Here is a 21,216-nt window from a genome sequence, read left to right as displayed (position 1 = left end):
GTTGGAAATCTCAAAAAGCAGAAGTAACAAGTGGATTAAAGTTAACATTTAATTGAAAATCTTTACATTGCATATTTCATCTCAAGAAATTCTTTTTCATGGAAACGAAAACTTGAAAAATTAACCCTCATTCAGAAAAAACTTTAAAGGATGAACTTAAATTAATTTGAAAAAAAATAATTTTAAAAATTGATATCAGGACAGTTCAACTGCAAAAAATACAAAAAATACAATACAATAAAATAAAATACAAAAACAAAATGTATAAATACAAAAAAAAATGTATAAATACAAAAACAAAATGTATAAACACAAAAACAAAATGTATAAACACAAAAACAAAATGTATAAACACAAAAACAAAATGTATAAATACAAAAACGTAATAACCATTCAAGACCATATCGATAATAATTATAGTCAAAAACAATAATAACAAAGATAATAATAAATATTAATCTAAAAAAAAATAATAATTAATATTATTCTAGAAACAAATTAATTCCAATATTGTCACCAATGTTTAAAATATAAAATGAAATTAAAAATTATTTAAAGAAATAAAATTCCATCATAAATGATAACAAACTAACTTAATCGAATTTATTTTATAAAAAAACATTACCATTGTTGACAGAAGCAAAGTTATTAAAAAAACTCTAACAACAATATCCACTAATTATCAAAAAGTTTGCACTGAAAAAATGTGAGGATGTAATTTGATTTGAAGGATGCAAACTTAGCATCGGCTGCAGAACACACTTCCATTCTAAATCCTCTTTCATTCTCGCCTCCACATCGTCATCAACATCCTCATCATCATCCTCATCATCATCTCCATCATCAACCTCATCACAAACATCCCGATATACATCTCTCTCCGTCTCTCCATCATCATCATCACCATCATTATCGTCATCGTCTTTTTTATGATGATCATCATCACCATCATTATCATTATCATCATCTCCATCACCATCATTATCATCATCATTCATCCGTTCCCCGACAACACAACAAATGTGCCACCGACACGTAACTCTTCCACCCTGCCTTACATATCACTCTGTAATAATATAATCACACACACGCACACACGAACACACGCACACACGAACGAACACACACAAAAACATGTACACGTTTTTGTAATATGTTTATACATACAATATATATATAATATGTTTGTTTATCTATTTTTATTTATTTACATTTGAATGTGAATAGTCACATATCTACATACACACCCACACTCAAACATGCATACACGAGCACATTCACACAAACAAACACACAGATGGAACATATGTTTGTGTGTTTGTTCATTTATTTGTTTGTTAATATAATATAAAATGAATGAACAGAAAAAAAGAGTGATTATTGTGATAGAAGCCGGTAAAAGAGATAACACAGGCTTGTCAAAATCTATCCATACATCCAATGGTCTGTATCCAGGTGACTTTAAAACATACAAGTATTGGAATTATAAACACATTTTGTTCAAAGTGCTTTTAGAAATACATTTTTTTTGCTGAATTTATTTAAATTTTCAAAACTTTCTCATAATTTTCCAAAAGCGCTTCATTAAATATTTATGAGATAATTAAAATTTCACACAGCACCACGATATATTAATACAACTACCCTGAACATTCAATAAACACCGTGTATCAGATTATGATGATCATTTTTCAAACATCCCAATCCCTCCACCCTCATTAATATTTTCCATTCTAAATGTTATAGAGTTATTCAAATTTGTTTTTATAGTTAGAGAGTTTCTTTAAAAGTTGAATAATTTTAGAATTTAAGTTATTTTAAACAAAATAGTTTTACGGAACCTAGTTCGAACGCTCGCTGTGGCCAATTAAAAAAGTAGCAACACATCTGAGTGATTGTCTGGATGTAATGAAAGTAAATCTGAAGAGTTATTTGGTAACTCTACGTTTTTAATAATAAAATTCATTTGAATTTTATCCCATCAAGTTTGGTTTGGTAAGCGTTTTCGTATGTCTACTATCAATATTATTATATATAATAGTTTACGACTACACTGCTTCAAGCTTTCAGCATAGACACAAACACGCAGCTCAAACATATACATAGGTATGTTGTATATATAATATGCATTTTCATGTTGATATATACAAACATACATAAGATATTTTTGAGAATATGGTGAGTGTAAAGTGCATGCATGAATGAATGATTGAAATGACGTGGAAGTTTTATCTGTCGGAACAACTTGTCTAAAAAAGGAAACAGGCCAAGTTTTGATATTTTCCTGCCAATTTCAACAAAAGAAAGCGACGTCTGATGGGTTTCATTCATTTACTTCTTTGTTCGTTCCTGTCTTCAATCAATCATTTTTTTTAATTTCATTATTGTCTTTTATAATCTTTTTCCTTAGCTTGATATTTATTCCCATGCTTGCAAGATCACCTCGAAAAATGCATGCACGTAATATTGGCAATATGACCAATTCGTCACAATCAACAAGTTGCTTCTTATTATTAATCGTCGTCCATTTCTTTATCACCATTTTCGTCTTTAAAACAACATCAACCACATCATCAACAACAGTATCGACAACACCAACAATATTACTCAATACTTCATTTTTCATATTCTTCATCGTCGATTTAAAATTGTTGTCTTGGTAGAATTGTAATTAGGGAAGGATTTTTTTTATAGATAAATTAAATTAATTTTTATATGAAATTTTAATAAGTAAGTAAATAAAATAATTTATAAATTAGAATAAATATTTAATATAACTGATTGAGGATAATTTGAAAACAACACACAAGGCGTATTAAGTGAATTGTATTAGGTCAATTTACGTGAATAAATAAAAGATAAACAAAAACCAATAACAGCTGAGTGGATAAACGCATGTGGTTACACATACAAACAGGCGCAGTTAGTGACACATATTTAAAATCAAATATCCGGAGCAATTGAGATGGTAGAGAACAACCAAGCAACCAGGCAGACCAGTAACAACAACAACAACACTGGCACAACTTCTCAGTTCCAAAAAATAATGAAACAGAAAAACGGAATAAAAAATATATAGATGCAGTGCAATCAATGCGAAGATGTATATGTATGTATATATCGATGTATACATATATATATATATATATATATATATATATATACATATATATATATGTATACATCGATGTATACATATATATATATACATATATATATATATATATATATATATATATATATCCCTGCAAAGATATGTATGCCAGTGCTGACATGCCACCAAACGCCCGCTAAATAAATCAACGAAACATTCACCCGCCTGTACACCCACATCACATTCACACGTGCACACGTTTGCACGTACACACTGAAATATGTTTGCACGCACATACACGCATACGAGAAAGGATATAGAACGGTGTTTGTCGTATATATATATATATATATAATATATTTGTGGGTGTGTTGTGTGTGCGTGTGTTAGCATATTAATATTTCGCGTCATGTACCTTCGATCTATAGAACACGGAAGCATCCGTGCGAACAAACACGTGATTGCATGTTGTCTGCTGTATGTTGTTGCTGTTTGTGTGTTGTGGTTGCTTGTTGTGTGTTGTCGGTTGTGAGTTGTTGGTTTTGAATGGTAAGTTTTGTTTTTTTTGTGTTGTTGGTTTTATGTTGTTGGTTGTCTATTTTTTGTGTGTTGCTGCATGGTTGTATGTTGTTAGTTGTATGTTGTTGGTTGTATGATGTTGGTTGTATGTTGTTGGTTGTATGTCGTTGGAGCCGAAGTATGTAACGATTTGTGTTTGTTGAAACAACTTTTAAAATAACTATTTATAGCATAACACTCGTTTTTTAAGTTGTAGACAAATGTCTGCTGCTGAAACATTTTAAGCCTTGGCCGGGTTGATTGCAGGACAGGCGAGGAATAACTTTTTACAAAGTTTATTTGAACAAAAATCTCTGGAGACCAAAAAGTAACTAAATACTTGTAGAAACCACACTTGATTAAATTATAATTGTGTCATAATATCATATACAAAATAATGTAGTAATTCAATAAAACATAAGCATAAAAATCCACATACACACACACACACCACACACACACACACACACACACACACACATATATATATATATATATATATATATACACATATACACATGTATACAACATATAAACACATGTATACAACTCTCACAAAACATCCACAAGAAAGAAATTCCACAATTGAAATAAAAAATATCCAAATTACTTTGGGTCAGTCATATTTAAGTTTTTCACCCGGACAATTTTTCCCATTTTTACCGCCAACACATGCCCAAACATGATATTTTATCCGTAATTTAATTTATAATAAATTGTATTTGATTTTTGAAAATTACTTCATTTTTGTCTAAAATAATTTCATTTGTTGGAAACTTCACTCTAGAAACTTCACAAAAAAGCATTTTTATTAAAATAACTAGCGACCTCTGTCCTTTGTTGCTCCAAGGATCTCCAACCTCTAAACCTGGTCATGCTTTCTGTAGATGGCAATTAATACAACTTATGCACTAATTTTGAATCTTGGAATGTACTAATTGAATGTTCACAATGCGAGTCATGCATTTCATTTCATTCAATTTTTACTAAATATTTTTCAAATATATCCTACAAATCACTAACAAATTAGTAGTTTTCTGTGCATTAAAAATGAATACAAACCATATTTAATTTATTAAGCCCTTAAGTTTAAGCAAACACAAATGTTGGCGGTTGAGGTTGTTGTGTCATTGTCTGTGTTTGTTGTGAATGTGTTTGTGAATGTGTTTGCTGTGTGTTTGTTGTGTGTTTGTTGTAGATGTTTATGCGTTTGTGCCTGCTTGTTCAGACAGTTGAAAAATTATTTATGCAACATAAAAATCATAAAACTTTGCAATAAATCTAAAAGGGAAATTTGACCATGGATTTGGAATAATTTAATAAATAATTACAAATTGAATTCAGTTTTAAGTGCTAATGTTTTTTCAGCTTTTAAAAACAAATTTAAAAACACTCTACTGAACCATAATTAATTCAAATACTTAATTTTGTATGGACAAACTGTTAAATTTCTGTTTCAATTTATTTCTTTTACTTCTTTTAATTAATTTACTTTCAGTTAACATTTTGCCTATGCTCCATTAATTAATTACTCGATACTTTCAACATAGTCATCCTGCCTTCTTAATTTTGTTAGGAAGCAAATAAAAAATCGTGTCGTATTGTATGATATTGCTCGTGAAATTCATGGTAATGCTAAGTTTTTTATATGTACAGGTAAAACTCATTGGTTGAATGTATGTTTTAAAAATATTTAATCAATCACTAATCCTAAATATTGGAAGTTTAAATAGTTTTAATACGATAATCATTATTGTTTATACTTTTTTCAGTGCTGCATGTATGTGTGCATGTATTTGTGGGTAATAAATGCGAGGTGGTGAATGCGGACATTGAACAATTGAACGCAGAGATACACATACAATCCTCAACCATCAGTCAAGTGATCACCTCATCCACATGCATTCATAATACACATCCACACGCACATCCACACGCACATCCACACGCACATTCACACTCATATCCACACGCACATCCACACGCAAATCATCTCCCAGTCTAGAAACAACATTAATTCATGCAATGTAAACATTCATATCTTCATGGGAATGCGGGTATATTTATTTCAACTCGCCAGTTTTCTTGTGAACTCCCACGTTTTCAGTCGACATGGGCATGTTACTTGGAGGTAGGGGTGTGAAGGAATCTTTTCAAATGTCCTATGTGGCACTTTATAAAGCAAACCATTTTGGTTGTAACATATTTTAAAAGGCAACAAAAACATTAGAACTATTGTGCTAAGCATATTAAATAATTAATTATAGTTTAAAATAACTGAACTTTTATGTGAACACGTAACAAACAAATAAACACAAAAAACAAACATATTTTTGTCTAACACTTTCAATGTACACAACTATAAAACAGCAGACAGATGAATGATTTAAAATAAATACTTGCTTACAAAACGATGCCATCTGGGTTCAACAATAGACAGTCACACATGTCGTGCATACAGAACGACACACTGGAAACCGAGCTGGATAATATCTGATCATATGAGAGCATATCTGATTCATTCCTGTTCCCATCAGCAGCTTTCCTCATTGAAACTCATTGTTTTCCAGCAAGTACGCGCGGGTAGAACATCCTCCAACAACAAAACGGGACCCCTGTCTGCCGAATGTTAGAAAAATATCTCAAGTAGTTCAGTGGGTGTTTAATTCATAAGGTGATAAAGATGAAACGTTGGTGATGCACGACAAATTTTAAATAAAATGATATCTACACTCATCGTACGAAGTTTATTCAGACTGTATCAACTTTTTTTCTAAGAACACATATGTTAAAGTTAACGTGATCACCACCTGACCACCATCTGACCATCATCTGACCACTATCTGATTCCGATCTGACCATCGACCTTCATCTGACCACCCCCATCTGACCACCACATGACCACCACCATCTGACCACCATCCGATCACATGTGACCAGTAACAGCCCAAAAAAGAAGTTTCCCACCGAGAAAAAACAACTAATACGTCAAACAAACAACACAACAACAAAAACACGACGCAATATTAGTCAGTACGGAGTTGGATCAAATCCAAATAAATGGAATTAACAACTGATCAATATAAACCTCCAAATGATTAACATAAACCTCAACATGATTAACATAAACCTCAACACTATTAACATAAACCTCATGTTATGTTAAAACTTCTTTAATCATAAACCTCAACATGATTAACATAAACCTCTAACACGAATAGCATACACTTTAACATCCACATGAAAATGTGACGGACGAAGCGAAAGAAAAAGTTTAGCATAAACAAAAGAAAGTTTCAAAATCGTCTACCCACAACAAAGTCCTATTTAAGAGAAGCATATTCAAATCAGGAAGCACGGTACAAACGTAGCAAAAACCAAACGGAAGTTAAACGAACAACGCCTGGTCTCAAACAAGAGATTGTTTACAAGCATAATAACGTCAAATCGCAAGAACAATGCCTAACCTGCGATCATAAAACAAAAGTGTCACAAACAATACAACAACAAACAAAAATTATAAAAAACAGAACAACAAACAATCATTACAAGCAATACAACAACAAATAAACATCACAAAATATACAACAACAAGCAAATACCAAACCGTACAAATACCACAAATAATACAACAACAAACAAGCAATAAAGACATTAAAAACATCCCATACAACACAACAACATACAAGTACCACAAACAAAACAACAATACAAACCCGACAACAACATCAATTATAATGATATCACGACAAGCAGAGAGACACGGTGGGTGACACAAACAACACACACGACACCAACTCAATAAAAACAACAGCCCACACAACATGAGTTATGCTCGCATTATCATCAACAAACATGGGCCAGGCGAGATTGTTCTAACTTAACAACAACTCATAAACGTAAACACACTCATAAACAGAAACACAAAAATAAAATATGATAAAACTGGCTGTAACAGTTTGAACAGTATCAACTGTAACAAAGATCAACTGACAACAAACGCATTCGAATTTTAAGTAATAATTATGACAGCGGCATGGGCAACTTGAACAACATCAACAGCATTATCAAATACACGAACATCAACAACAAAAACCAACTAACAACAAAAAAACAGACGAACAACCAACTAACAAACAAACAAATACACAAAAACAAACGAACGAACGAACAAACACTCAAACACGCAAACAAATAAACACACAAACAAACAAACACACCAACCAAGCATCCATCAACCGAGCGAATATCCTTAACATTAACAAGCCATTAATCAAGGGGCACAAATCAAGTGCTGACACAGCTTGAACATAATGCAATTCAATTCATATAAATGTCCCCTGCCTTATTAGTACTACAACTAGAACTTCAAACGCGCGCGCACACAACACACACACACTCAACACACAACACACACACACACACACACAACACACACAACACACACACACTCAACACACAACACACACACACACAACACACACACAACACACACACACAACACACACACAAAAAAGCACATACACACGGACAATACCACAAAAACCCACATTCACACATTAATCTTATTTTATTAATATTGATTCATCTTCGTCATCGTTTGAGTTAAAAAATGCAAGTTCGTTTGTTCTTATCCGGTCGTCATCAATTATTCAGTGGAGGTCCTATTTTATCATCAAGTCCATTCAATAGCGTGGCACATAAATAATGATAACATTATCCATATCATTATCCAGCGTTGGAGTTGTGTATGTAGGTAGGTAGGTAGGTAGGAAGGTAGGAAGGTAGGAAGGTAGGAAGGTAGGAAGGTAGGAAGGTAGGTAGGTGGGTAGGTAGGTAGGTAGGTAGGTAGGTAGATAGGTAGGTAGGTAGGTAGGTAGGTAGGTAGGTAGGTAGGTAGGCGGGTGGGTAGGTAGGTAGGTAGGCGGGTGGGGTAGGTAGGTAGGCGGGTGGGTAGGTAGGTAAGTAGATCGGCTTGTAGAAACATTATCTAAATAATCATTATTTGTTGGAGTTGAACATTTAATTTAACTTCATTATTCAACACCTCGTCATTACCTTCTTGTATGGGGTCGTTAATTTCAGCCTACTGGCAATTTGTTTCACATTTTCCGCTTGGTGGCCATAAAATAACATTGTAGATAACAATCAACATATTTTTTGGTTATTGCGTGAATATTGTTATCGTCCAAAACAACAAAATTGAAAACATTTCTTGTTAGTGATTCACATCAAGATAGAAATCATGGGTTACTTTTTCAAATGTTTCATTCATAACGCCGTCCATTATTCGCCACCACACTCAACTGCAAGCGGTGGTTTAACAAATATGAGCCGCTAGAAAGCAACTCCAGGACAAATGCACCCCAGAGTAACAGTGTAGAACATTTATGACTTTTATAACATTTATCACCGTTAATACACATAAAAATTTTCAAAACCCGCTTCTTAGCCATTGCACATCAAAACACAAGATACAACAACACACAAACTCAGATCACATTACAGCGCACACGCATGAAATTACATGACATTACATCGAATTACATCACATCATATTGCATGACATTACACCCCATCAAATTACATCACATCACATGATAATGCGTTACTTTAAATCAAGTTGATCGTCATATCACGTAACATAACTCATTATTCCACAGCGTATCGAGTATCATCACGCCACATCGGCTCCATCACATCACATAGAGGCAGATCACATTACGTCAGACGTCACATCACACCATATATCCTCTTATGGTAACGTCCTTTCACTCATTAAAACAACCACAGGTAACACTTTGTAACATTAAACTACGATTCATAACATTACATAACATCAAATTTAACGCTGCGATAAAGCATTCAAATGATGGCAAAGATGTGAAGGGTACACGCAAATATATGCAAAATTTATTGATTGAAAATAAAATTATGTGAAACTAACGCTGAGCAGCTGCATTGGCAATATTGTCAATACAATCATTTTATCGAATTATATTTCAAAAAATAATTAACATGTGATAACATTGACAACAACGGCAACGACGATAACAACAACAAAATAAATTATATGGCGTTCCAAATCATTAACTACACAACAAAACAAATGGCATCAAATATACATCACAAACAGCAATAACATTCGAACAACAATAAAAATAACATTGAAATATCAATAATATTCAAGCATCAACAAAAATCAAAAATAACAGCAACTATAATAAAAAAAACAAACTCACACAAACACACAAGCAACACGTTTGAGAGCGAGAAAAAAAGCAATTAACCAACACCCCTGCCGAAATTGAAACGACCAGAAGAAAAATGTCGTCACTTCCGTTACGAATCGAACATCACGTGATCGAGTTGCTGACGTCACGCACCAACCGGAAATCGAAGATACGTCTCAGTTTCTTTGGCATTTCAGTTGTACGTATTTTTGATTCGCAACTGCTCGATGAAATACTTGAAGGAAATATGTGCACAGTAATGAGATTTTTGCTGTGAACGTGTTGTTGGATGTGCCGGTCTTTCTATGAGAATTATATTCATGTCATTTCATCATTGCATTAAGATTTGATAAACCTAGTAGGTAATGAAAACAGTTGTGCGATAATTTTTATAATATTCGTGGAGAAGTGGTAGGTGAGGTACGTGGCAGTGGGAGGTGGAGTCAGTGAAGGGAATGGGATGGGTGGGAGTGGGAGGTAGAGAATAAGATGTTAGTTGTTGTGTGAGATATTGAATGTTAGTTGTTGAGTTTGTTGTTGGTGTTGCTGTTGATATGTGTGTTAATGTGATTGTTGTTTGTAAGATATTGTGTTAGTTGTTGTATGCAATTTTGTATGTATTGTTGTGTTGTTATGAGAGTTGTTGTATGCATGTTTGTATGAATCGTTGTGTTGTTGTGAGAGTTGTTGTATGCAATTTTGTATGTACTGTTGTATTGTTGTAAGAGTTGTTGTATTGTTGTAAGAGTTGTTGTATGCATGTTTGTATATACTGTTGTATTGTTGTGAGAGTTGTTGTATGCAATTTTGTGTGTTTTGTTGTGAGAGTTGTTTTGCTGAGGTGACCTTTTTTTTCTGAGCCTGCTTCGCGCTTAGTTGATAAATCGCGGTTTGCTATTTTTTGTTAGATTTTTATGCTATTGACGTGTTTGTTTGTGATGATTTTTAGTTTATTGTAACAAATAAAATTTTTAATTTATTAAAATTCTTTTTGCGGGTTTATCATTGTTGTTGTTGTTTTTGTTGTTGTTGTTGTCGTCGTCGTCGACGTTATTGTTGTCTCGTGATTTTTTACCCAGAAGATGTTGTTGTAACTTTTAAAAATTGTGATAATATTTTTTTATTTGCTTCTTGGAATGGTCAACGATGTGATGTTTTTGTTTGATGACGAGTTGTTGTGAGTTTTGTTGTTGCTTCTGTTGATGTTGTTGTTGATGTTATTATTCATGTTGGTGTTGTTGATATCATTGTTGTTGTTGACGTTTTTGTTGATGTTGTTGTTGACGTTTTTGTAGATGTTGTTGTTAATGTTGTTGTTAATGTTATGGCTGATAGATTTATTATTTATTACATTTGATGTTTTTGTTGATGTTGTTGTTGATGTTGTAGTTGCTTTTATTTGTCATTGTTCATTTGTTGTAACGTTTGTCACTAATAAAAAATTTTTTTTTAAACTTAAATAATGTTGGCTTAGTCTAACCTTGATGTGTTGTTTATTTTCAAGTGTGTATGCAGTATGCGTGCTGTAATAACGAGAATAATAATAAAATTTATTATGTTGCTGTTGTTGTAATTACTCGAAGCGAATGTTGAAATGTTGTTGATCATGTTTCAGTTAAATTACCATAACATTAACTCTTAGCTGAGATGATGTGGTTATAAATCGCGGATAGTTATTTTTTGCTATTTAATGCAGTTGTTGTCCGCGGGTTTGCCATTGTTATCAACTTGAAATTAATTGTCCTTGGACGTACTTACAAAATGCTCTACAATTCGAATCTGGTGTTGCTTCATAATTGATAGGTTGTTGTGTATGAGTCTGTATGTGTGTGTGGGTGTGTGTATGTGTGTGTGATCGGTGTGTGTGTTTGGTATGTGTGCTACACAATTGATAGTTTTTGATTCCTTAGTGTCAATTTTACGGAGCATTTTCGTTTTCGATGAATGTTACAACAGGTGTTGTTTCATTGAGTGTGTGTTGCTGTTTGTTTGTGTGATGGTTTATGGTGTTTCGTGTTTGTGCGTTTTAATGGCAATAGTATTCAAAAATACTTAGGATACTGGATTGGATATAGACAATGATGCATTTTTTTACAATTACTTGATGTCAGATTTATTTGTGAGACATTTTTGAATTAAATACTCCTCAATGATTTTTAGAAAAACAAAAATCTATGCAGTTTCTATCATGAGTCATTTAGAAACTTACAACATAACTGACTCTGGAGTATGAATAAGTGAACACATCCTATCGATCGAGATTGAAAAAAATCCTTTTCAGTCCAACAGACTTACATTTAGCTACATGAGGCAGCTCGTTAACATTACATTCATCCATCCAATTATCCAAACATCCAGTGTCAAATTTAGGGAGGGCCGGGGCCATGACCCACCCCGTTGTGACCAGTGTTTTTTGGTTTTTATTAAAAGTCATTAAAACTCGGTTTTTAGACAAGAAAACACAACTTTAAGCTAAAAAATTTATCAAAAATTGGCGTGATAAGAAAAAAACGCCAGCCCCATTTCTGTCCCCTATCAAAATTTTAACCCCCCATCACAGTGCCGGAATAATGCAAGGGCAACTTAGCCAAAAGCAGAAACCTACTTTCAAAAGGTTTTTTTAACAGACTTTTAAATTTTTTACTTAATTTGAACAAATCTAAAATTTTTCTTTTCAGTTTTCTGTTAGATTTTTTCAATTGTTTTTATCTTCGGAATCGTCACAGTTTACCACTGATTTTAGCAATTGGAAGCATGATACAAAAAAGCTTTCATAACATGAGGGTAGTGTTGAACACCGAACATCTACGCTGGCATACATAAACAGAACCCGAATGCTCGGATCAATTGACTCACAATTGATGCAACAGTATGAAACCGAGCGTCGATATTGGAAAGAAGTTTTGAAACGTGTGGCTGCAGTTGTGCTTCTTGGCAGAACGTGGTCTGCCTGTCAGAGGTGAAAATTAAATTATTGGATCAGTTTCTAATGGCCTATACTTGGGATGTTCAGAACACCTGGATAAATTCGAGCTTTTTTTAAAAAAAAACATATGACTAATTTTTTAAATGAAAGACGAAGTCATGTAAATTATCTATCATCAAAAATTAGCAAATTATAACTTATAACTTGCATGGGAAAGAAGATGTGTTTGTCATTCTCTGCAAAACCCAGGCCGTCAATAAATGTTTGGTTTTTGTCGATTCCACAATTGACCGAAGCTACACTGATCAGCTTACTCTCATCATCCAATATGTCTCCAGAAGACCATCTACCTGTCAAGTGCTTTCTTACGTTAGTCCCCATCGGAGCTCATAATAGTGAATATATGGCCAACACAGTTTTGCCTACTTTCCAGGAAAATTACATCGGCATCCAAAACTAAATTGGCCAGAGCTATTACAACGCCAGTAATAGGTCAGCTCAAAACTCTGGGCTGCAAGCAAGAATTATGTAAGTTGACAGTCTATTCGAATTTCTTCCTTTTCTGCTCATTCGATGAACCTTGTAGGGTTATGTGCGGCAGAATACAAGGCATCTACACCTTTTTTTAGCCTCTGCTGGCCGACGGACGGAGTTGACAAATAATTTGACAAAAGGCACAGTCGTTTTGAAAAGAGCAGATGCTACAACATAGCTTCCATTCCCATTATGATGCTTGTTATACTATTGCTGTAAGCAGCATAAAGATTCGGGATACACTTTATCAAATTGCATTTCTGATATCGTTTGAATTGCTGTCAACAGGATGCAAGCCAAATCGAGTTTATATAGCACCGTCATCATTTTATTAAAATTAAAAAACGCTGACCGAGTAAACACAGTAAATCATTATGATGCAAAAAGTAGCAAATAATTCTTCTTTAAAAAAATCAAATTTGCTTTTTTAGTTTTGGTTGTTGAAAAAAATTTAAATCAATGAATTGAATGGTCAGTTTAGAAGCCTCCAAATACATTTTGGCCAGGGCCCAAAAAGGTCTTAATCCAGCATTGCCCGTTAATGTTGTCTAGATCCGCCGTTATATCTATTTATTCCACTACCTAACCATCTATCTATCCTTTAGTTCATTCATTTATCCAGCGATCTATTCATCTATTAATTTATTTATCCTCGCCTCCATCTATCCATCAGTCCGCCCATCTTCTGGTTATATATTATTTATTGATTGGTTGACGCATTAGCAGAGCAAGTAACTTTCATTTCAAATGGTCCACTTGTATCGACATCTCTGATTTATCTATCTATCGCCCTTAAGAATGCATCGATATTTTCGTATTAAAAAATCAGAAAGAGAATTGATAGTTTGGTAGACTCTCACTTCGAATGAATAAATTGTTAATGTGTCGTATATAAGTCGTGCAATTAAATAATTGTAAATAATAAAAAATACTGAGATAATAAAATTATATAATTTTTTTTAAACGTAAAATGCTAATACTCAATTGGTTAGAAGTTTTGCTAAGTGGATGATGTAAATTATATACGCAAGTTGTCACGGAGTTTGTAACGCATTTGAAATAGAAAAGTTGTGTAAATAGCGAAGTTTAATTTCATTCATTGTTGCAATATACCTAGTAAATTAATCAACATAACATTTATTTCACATGCGTACACACACATACTCACACACATCCATACACATCCATATAAATAAATAAATAAATATAAATAAATAATGTGATTATAAATATAAATAATACCCATATCAAAATAGCACTAAAAGACGACAAAAACCAATCAAACAACAATGTCAATTTTATGATCATACAGAAAATCTTTGTTGGCGAAATATAAGTCAAAATTCTTCTTGAAGTTGGAAACAGTATCCGATTCAATAACGCATGTCAGTAAATTGTTCCAAATAGATATATATATATTATATATATATATAATAATTTTTACAATATTCTATAAATCATACAGAATTTTTGGCGTTAATATGTTTGAAATTCGTTTTTTCGATTTTTCTCACTAAAGTCTTTTGGTGAACGTTTAGTTTATTAAAATTCAAAATAAACTTATTTTCCGAATTCATGCTGCAAATAAGGCCATATTTCGATTCCGAATGAATCATCATCAGTGCAATTTAGTTTATGTAGGGAAATATTCACTTTGTCAAAATAAACTTAGATGGAAATTAGGTGTCAGGTTTCTTTATTGGCTGGTCCTTCTTCCAGTCACATAAACCTTAGGTTTGACTCCAGTTTTTAAAGCTGAGACCTTTTTGATGAATGTAAAATATTATAAAAAAAACTAGTTTAATATGAGACGTTTAAAAAATAAAATTAAATAAAATTATACATCAAAGTCTTACAAGTATACCGGTCTTTAACCACAGCAGTGAAACATATCTATCTAATCTCTTCTTTTCGTCAGCTTGAGGATCATTAAAATCTTTAGGGCCATCGTGTGGACCGGCCATCAGAAGGACATGTTTGTCACCGGGAGTCTGAATTTTAATTTAAAATTATTCGCTTCACTGTAGATGTAGATTTCATAATTAAATTACAGTTAGTTTAGATATATCCCAAATATGTTAATGGTTTTTGAATACTGCTTAGATTTAACATTTGAAAAAGAATTTGCATATCATGCACATAAGATAGCGTTTTGTCGATAATATAAAATAAATATCACGTCAGCATAGATAATTCACGAGATAATTACATTTAACAAATAAAAATGAATCTTAAGATTGTGCTCAAGCGTGGTTATCGCATATTTCATGCAAATAGGATAGCGTACAAGACAATTCTCAAACGTGATTATCTGACGATCGAATCACAGAGGTTTCTAATTAAAACATAATGCTATTCGATGTAGTACATTACAAAACATCACGATACAATACTATACAACAAAATACAATATAATACTATACAAACATGAAAAAAAGGTCAGGTTTTATGTTTTGAATTTGAAACTAAGAAAGGCTAAAGTTTTTATAAAATAAAGAATTAATAAAAGATGGTTAAATAAATGGTTGAGTGAAGAACTGATCAAATTGAAATGAAAGAAATAGATAAGTGGGTGAATTTCAAAAAACATCAGAAAAGGCAGTCTATTCAACGGTTTACCTTCAAATGCAATGAAAATTTTGCTGTCAATTTAGAATCTGGGCTGCAAGCAAGAATTATGCATGTTGACAGTCTAGTCGAACGTCTTCTTTTTGCTGCTCGAGCTATAGAGAAGAGCTGTTTCAGGCGCCTTCACCGCTTTCATATTTCATAGTATATCTCCGATTCTAAAACGACTTTGTTAATTATCTGACAACAAGCGCGTTATTTTAAAAACTACTGTACTGATGTTTAGATGATTCACAGACCAGGCACTAAAATATTTGACAAATGATAAAGATTAGTGTACCAATATCAGTTTATCTGAGCTCGAATAAATTGAAATACCTAGCTGTTCACATGAGTCATTTGAAGATAAAATCTAAAAATTTAATGTTTTCAGCCTTAAATTGTGGAACAATCCAAATAGCCACTTAGCTAAACCAAATTTGAAATTGTTAACATTTAAAAAAGTGTTTAAAACTTAATTCTTTCCTGGAAAAAAAATTTTTTTACTTTTTTTTTAATAAGAGTGCATCCGATAAAATATATTTTTAATAAGATTTTATAAATATACATTTTATACATACATATATATAGGTATAATATATATATAGGTATATATATATTTGTAGGTATATATATATATATATTGTTGATAAAAATCGGAGCACGTTTCGCGTTAGATTCCTTTTTCATTTTTCGATTTTTCTAACGGTAGATCGTAAATCATTGTCAAGTTTCCCGAGTTCAAAACCAAAATATTTATATTTATTTTAAACCTGATAGAACATTTAAGCATGATAGAACAAAAAAGCTGTTTTTGGTATTATTCGATGTTGGCATACCATCTTCGATGTTCGAATTGAACAAATTCTCAAGTATATATGTATTGTATCTCCACGATGTTAATTCTTTGTCTAATGTAAATAATTAATGGTCATTTAATTGCAATACTTGCATCGATTATCCTTCCAGTCTATATATATATATATATATATATATATATATATATATATATATATATACAGTGTTGTTAAAATACTCACATTTTGAGTATTTAAATACTTTGTCGATATTCAGTATTTAAATAGTATTTAATTACCAAATACTGCTACAAGTATTTAAATACTGGCTACAAGTATTTAAAAATTATTTTAAATATCATGCAGTTTTCTTATGATAGTAGAATTTGCACGTTAATAAAAAAGGATCAAGAGTTAACAAAATTTTATTTTTATTATTTTATATACACCCACATCACATTTTAGTAATCTCATAAATGTTTTCATTAGAAACTTGCATCGATTATCCTTCCAGTCTATATATATATATAAATATTTATTACAACTATTAAATTAAATATATATATACATATATATATTCATTTTGTATCTATATATATACATGAATATATGTAAATCCTCTTCCATAGCAGACTTTGAGCCATTGCGAGCAATAATTGATTATAAACAGAAGCATTGTATACATACAATAAACATCGCTTTAGAGTTCATAAAAAGTGAGAGATATAAAAGTTTCATTATAATCAATGATTCGCTATCCAGCATCCTAGCCATTAAACAATATGGAACAAAAAACGAACTTGTAAAAATAATGAGACAAGAATCCATTCCATAATGAAAAACAATTATTATGGTATTGAGTTGCTTTGTGTCCCGAGTCACATCGGATTACCAGGTAACATGATTGTGGATAAATTGGCATCAGAAGCGCACAACGATCCAATAAAGGACATTTCAATACCTCACACCGACCTGAAACATAAAATAAATAAACATCTATACTCTCAGTGGCAGAATAAATAAAATGAAACTAAAACCCATCTCCATCAAATTTTTCCTGATAAAGAAAAATAGAAAACAGAATTCGTGGCAATCGCTTCACTCTTGGCAAATTATACAACATTCAGTTGGGTCACTCTGATTTGACGCACATCTTTTCAACAACCAAAACAGAGCCTCCTACGTGTGATCATTGTAACGACAAGCTGACTATCTCACACATATTTAAATGTGAAAAAAACTAAAGAAAAAAGATTCGTGCATTTTGTACATAGCAAGATAAACGAAGATTTTAAAACTCGTAGTAATTTAAATCAGTTGATAATTTTTCTTAAAGAAATGGGCTATTACACCAGAGTTTGATTTCAAGCCAAAAATGATGCTTAGTAGCAAGAATAAAAAGAAAGAAAAAGAAAGAAAAAAAAAATTTATAAATAGAATTTTTTCTATTTATAAATTTTACAGGGCACAAAATAGCACCATTGAGGAGCTGCAGGAAAACTGCAACAACTAAACATGAACTATTAATTTTCTAAAGCATTTTTCCACGTCTTATTATTTTCAGCAACTTGATTCAATTATAAAATATCAGGACACGTTGCTAACTTACTTTTTACCCATGTTGTTACTTCATAACTTTTGATATTTTTGTTACTTTTTTGCTCCACTTGGGTTCACTTGCTTGCATATTTAGTGGGAGATGCTTTATGGATCCAACAAAATTAATTTTTAAATATTATTTAGATTTAAAATATTGCACATTGCATTCCAGAAGACGTTTTATTCTTAACAACGTAAAAGTTTTCAAACATTATCTCAACTATAACGTCACATCATCCGAAAGAATCTTTCTTATTTAAAAACGTTTAAATTTTTATCTAACTTAAGATATATTAATAAATACAGCACATAATTATAACCATTGAATTGTAAATATTATTTTCAGAAAAATTCTTTTGATTCTACAGAAAAGTCCTACAAAAAAAGAGAGAACTGATGCACATTTGAAAATTCATAATAGTATTTTTAAACGGTTAACAACTTAAATTTTAAGTGAGTGAATAAAAAATTATTAGTAGAAATAACAACGACAACAACAACAACAACAGTGACAGAAAATATAACTCATATAAATCATAGAAAACTATCAACATTTTGCTGACAACACCTATTGCATCAAAAAAGAACTGCAGTTGATGTCATTTCTTGCAAACAACAAGCTCACATCACTCCAGTTTAATAAAAATTAGTCAAAAAAGCATCAACCCCATCTTCATCAACTACAACAACATCATCAACAACAACACTAAAGTATTCATAAACATCAACACTAACACAGAACACAGTTATTCAAACAACTACATCGCTAATTCATCTGAAAACAATTCAAAAACAATCTGTACACCAATAAGACAAAATAAAACTAACAGAAAGCATCAAAAACTATCAACCGACCAGCCAAAACGTGACAAAAAGTTAAAGAGAACAAAATTTGTTTTCATATCTATAAAAAATTCAACAGAAAAATCAGCGTAACAAGAGCTTATACCGGCATAAATTGACTACAACGCTCACTCAAACTGCAACAGCAACAACAATAGCAACCACAACAGCAACAACAATAGCAACCACAACAGCAACAACAACAACAAAGGATCCTACCCCAACTACTCCAAAACAACAATAAAAATATCCACGTGAACTCACCAGCAGCTTGATAAATACAAACATCGGCACTACAAACACATACATTGAGTACGTGTGCAGAGAATAACTTAGTGGAAGAAGACAAGATGGATGCTGGTCACATAATTGCCTCTCTGTTCTTCATCAACTATTTCTTCCTGTCATCTGCAGGTAAGTCCCTGCTACAACTTTTATCACATTTTTCTTATATTTTTATCTGTCCATTTGCTAACAGCTTTATTAAAGTTATTTGTTTGTCAATTTGTATGTGGTTGTTTGTTTAATTTTTGCATTAGAGTTAGTTTTTTTTAATATGTGTGTTCATCCTTTAAAACAGCCGAAAATTTATTATATTATCGGTCAGTACTAAAATTAGATGGACATTTTTGAAACGTTGAAAAGAAAGTTGATATTTAATTAACGCATTCGTATCGATACAATTTTCATCACGTCGGAATACCTTTTTAAAACTTTCATAAAATGAAATGTTCGTATTGTATGGGCGGCATGCCTTCAGCTGAAACATCACCATCAGCATGCGAAACAGGACGAAACCGCCATTGAGAAGAAATCATCCGAAGAGTTGGACGTGGGAATGGACAGCTTTGCAGTTTTTTAACAACTCCGTTAACTGTTAACATCGGCAGATACATCAATAACCTCCGTACCAACAAACATTAACATTTCAATTTCATCTGCTTAGCAGAACGACAAGGCAATCCTTCTACGTTAATTACAACTGCTGCTGCAAATACCACCAACTATTACTGCAACTACAACAACAACAACTACTACTACTAAAACTAGTACTACTCCAACTTCTTCTACTACTACTACTACTACTACTACTACTACTACTACTACTACTACTACTACTACTACTACTACTACTACTACTACTACTACTACTAAAATCGTTTTCTGCTACATCTCATTATTTTTATTACTTATTTTTTCCATCAACCACTGTTATTATTATTATTGCTGTTGATAATATTATCATATTACTATCATATTATTATCGGTGTTACTATGTTATCATGTAAGCGGTGCTTTTTTCATTACGGAACGCAGGATCGTCCGCTAAAAATGTCGGTCGACCAACGTCGACTCTTATTTTTTTTACACAAAAGCAATCCATCCGAGAAATGTTGGAACAAAGAAATAAATTCAAACTTTACTTCTATTTTGCAGCATTATATCTAATGATAAAAAAAAAACATATACAAAGTTTAGTCGACTGAAAAGAAAAATAATCACATCATGCAGGTCGGTTAGATACGTATGCCACAAAAACATTCATCCCAAAAAAGTTCGTAGTGATTGAAAGCCAGTTTCTCATCAATTCTATCTTCAGTTACAAATTTTGATGCCACCTAAAATTTCATTCTTGCGTACGTGTGTTTGTTTGCGGATGTTTCTGGGACTTGTGTATGAAACATTTCTCGATAAAATGTACATTAGGTACGCTTTACTTGTATGTGCATTTGGGTATTGCGTATGCTTTACTTAAATGAAATGAAATTTATGTGCATTTGAACTTGTTCGCGTGCGCGTGTACTAGCGTACATTATCTAAACAGCAAGCAGATCATCAGATACCAAAGTTGCCACATTTTGAGACAGGCGCATGATTAAAAATGCAAAATTAATGTCTGCTGGTGCACTGCCATTAGAATAATTGCATCTCCCACAATTGCTTATGTTTGCATAACTTGCGTAACTTGATCTTTCAATTTAACGAAACCACAACAACCCGAGGACTTCAACACATTTGATTATG

The 21,216-nt window shown here is 32.2% G+C and overlaps 1 protein-coding gene across 1 annotated transcript; it reads right to left on the bottom strand.

Moving 5' to 3' along the window:
* Positions 1-11,005: 11,005 nt before the first annotated feature.
* On the bottom strand, positions 11,006-13,192 carry HELRODRAFT_166003 (hypothetical protein; the record flags this gene model as incomplete). Its single annotated transcript, XM_009033046.1, has 4 exons — positions 11,006-11,213; positions 11,640-11,704; positions 12,716-12,835; positions 13,016-13,192. The coding sequence occupies 4 exons, from the start codon at positions 13,190-13,192 to the stop codon at positions 11,006-11,008; spliced, it is 570 nt and encodes a 189-aa protein (XP_009031294.1).
* Positions 13,193-21,216: the final 8,024 nt, after the last annotated feature.

Source organism: Helobdella robusta (genome assembly GCF_000326865.2).
Source record: "Helobdella robusta unplaced genomic scaffold HELROscaffold_9, whole genome shotgun sequence".
Taxonomy (NCBI): domain Eukaryota; kingdom Metazoa; phylum Annelida; class Clitellata; order Rhynchobdellida; family Glossiphoniidae; genus Helobdella; species Helobdella robusta.
This window is presented reverse-complemented; position numbering and strand designations above follow the sequence as displayed.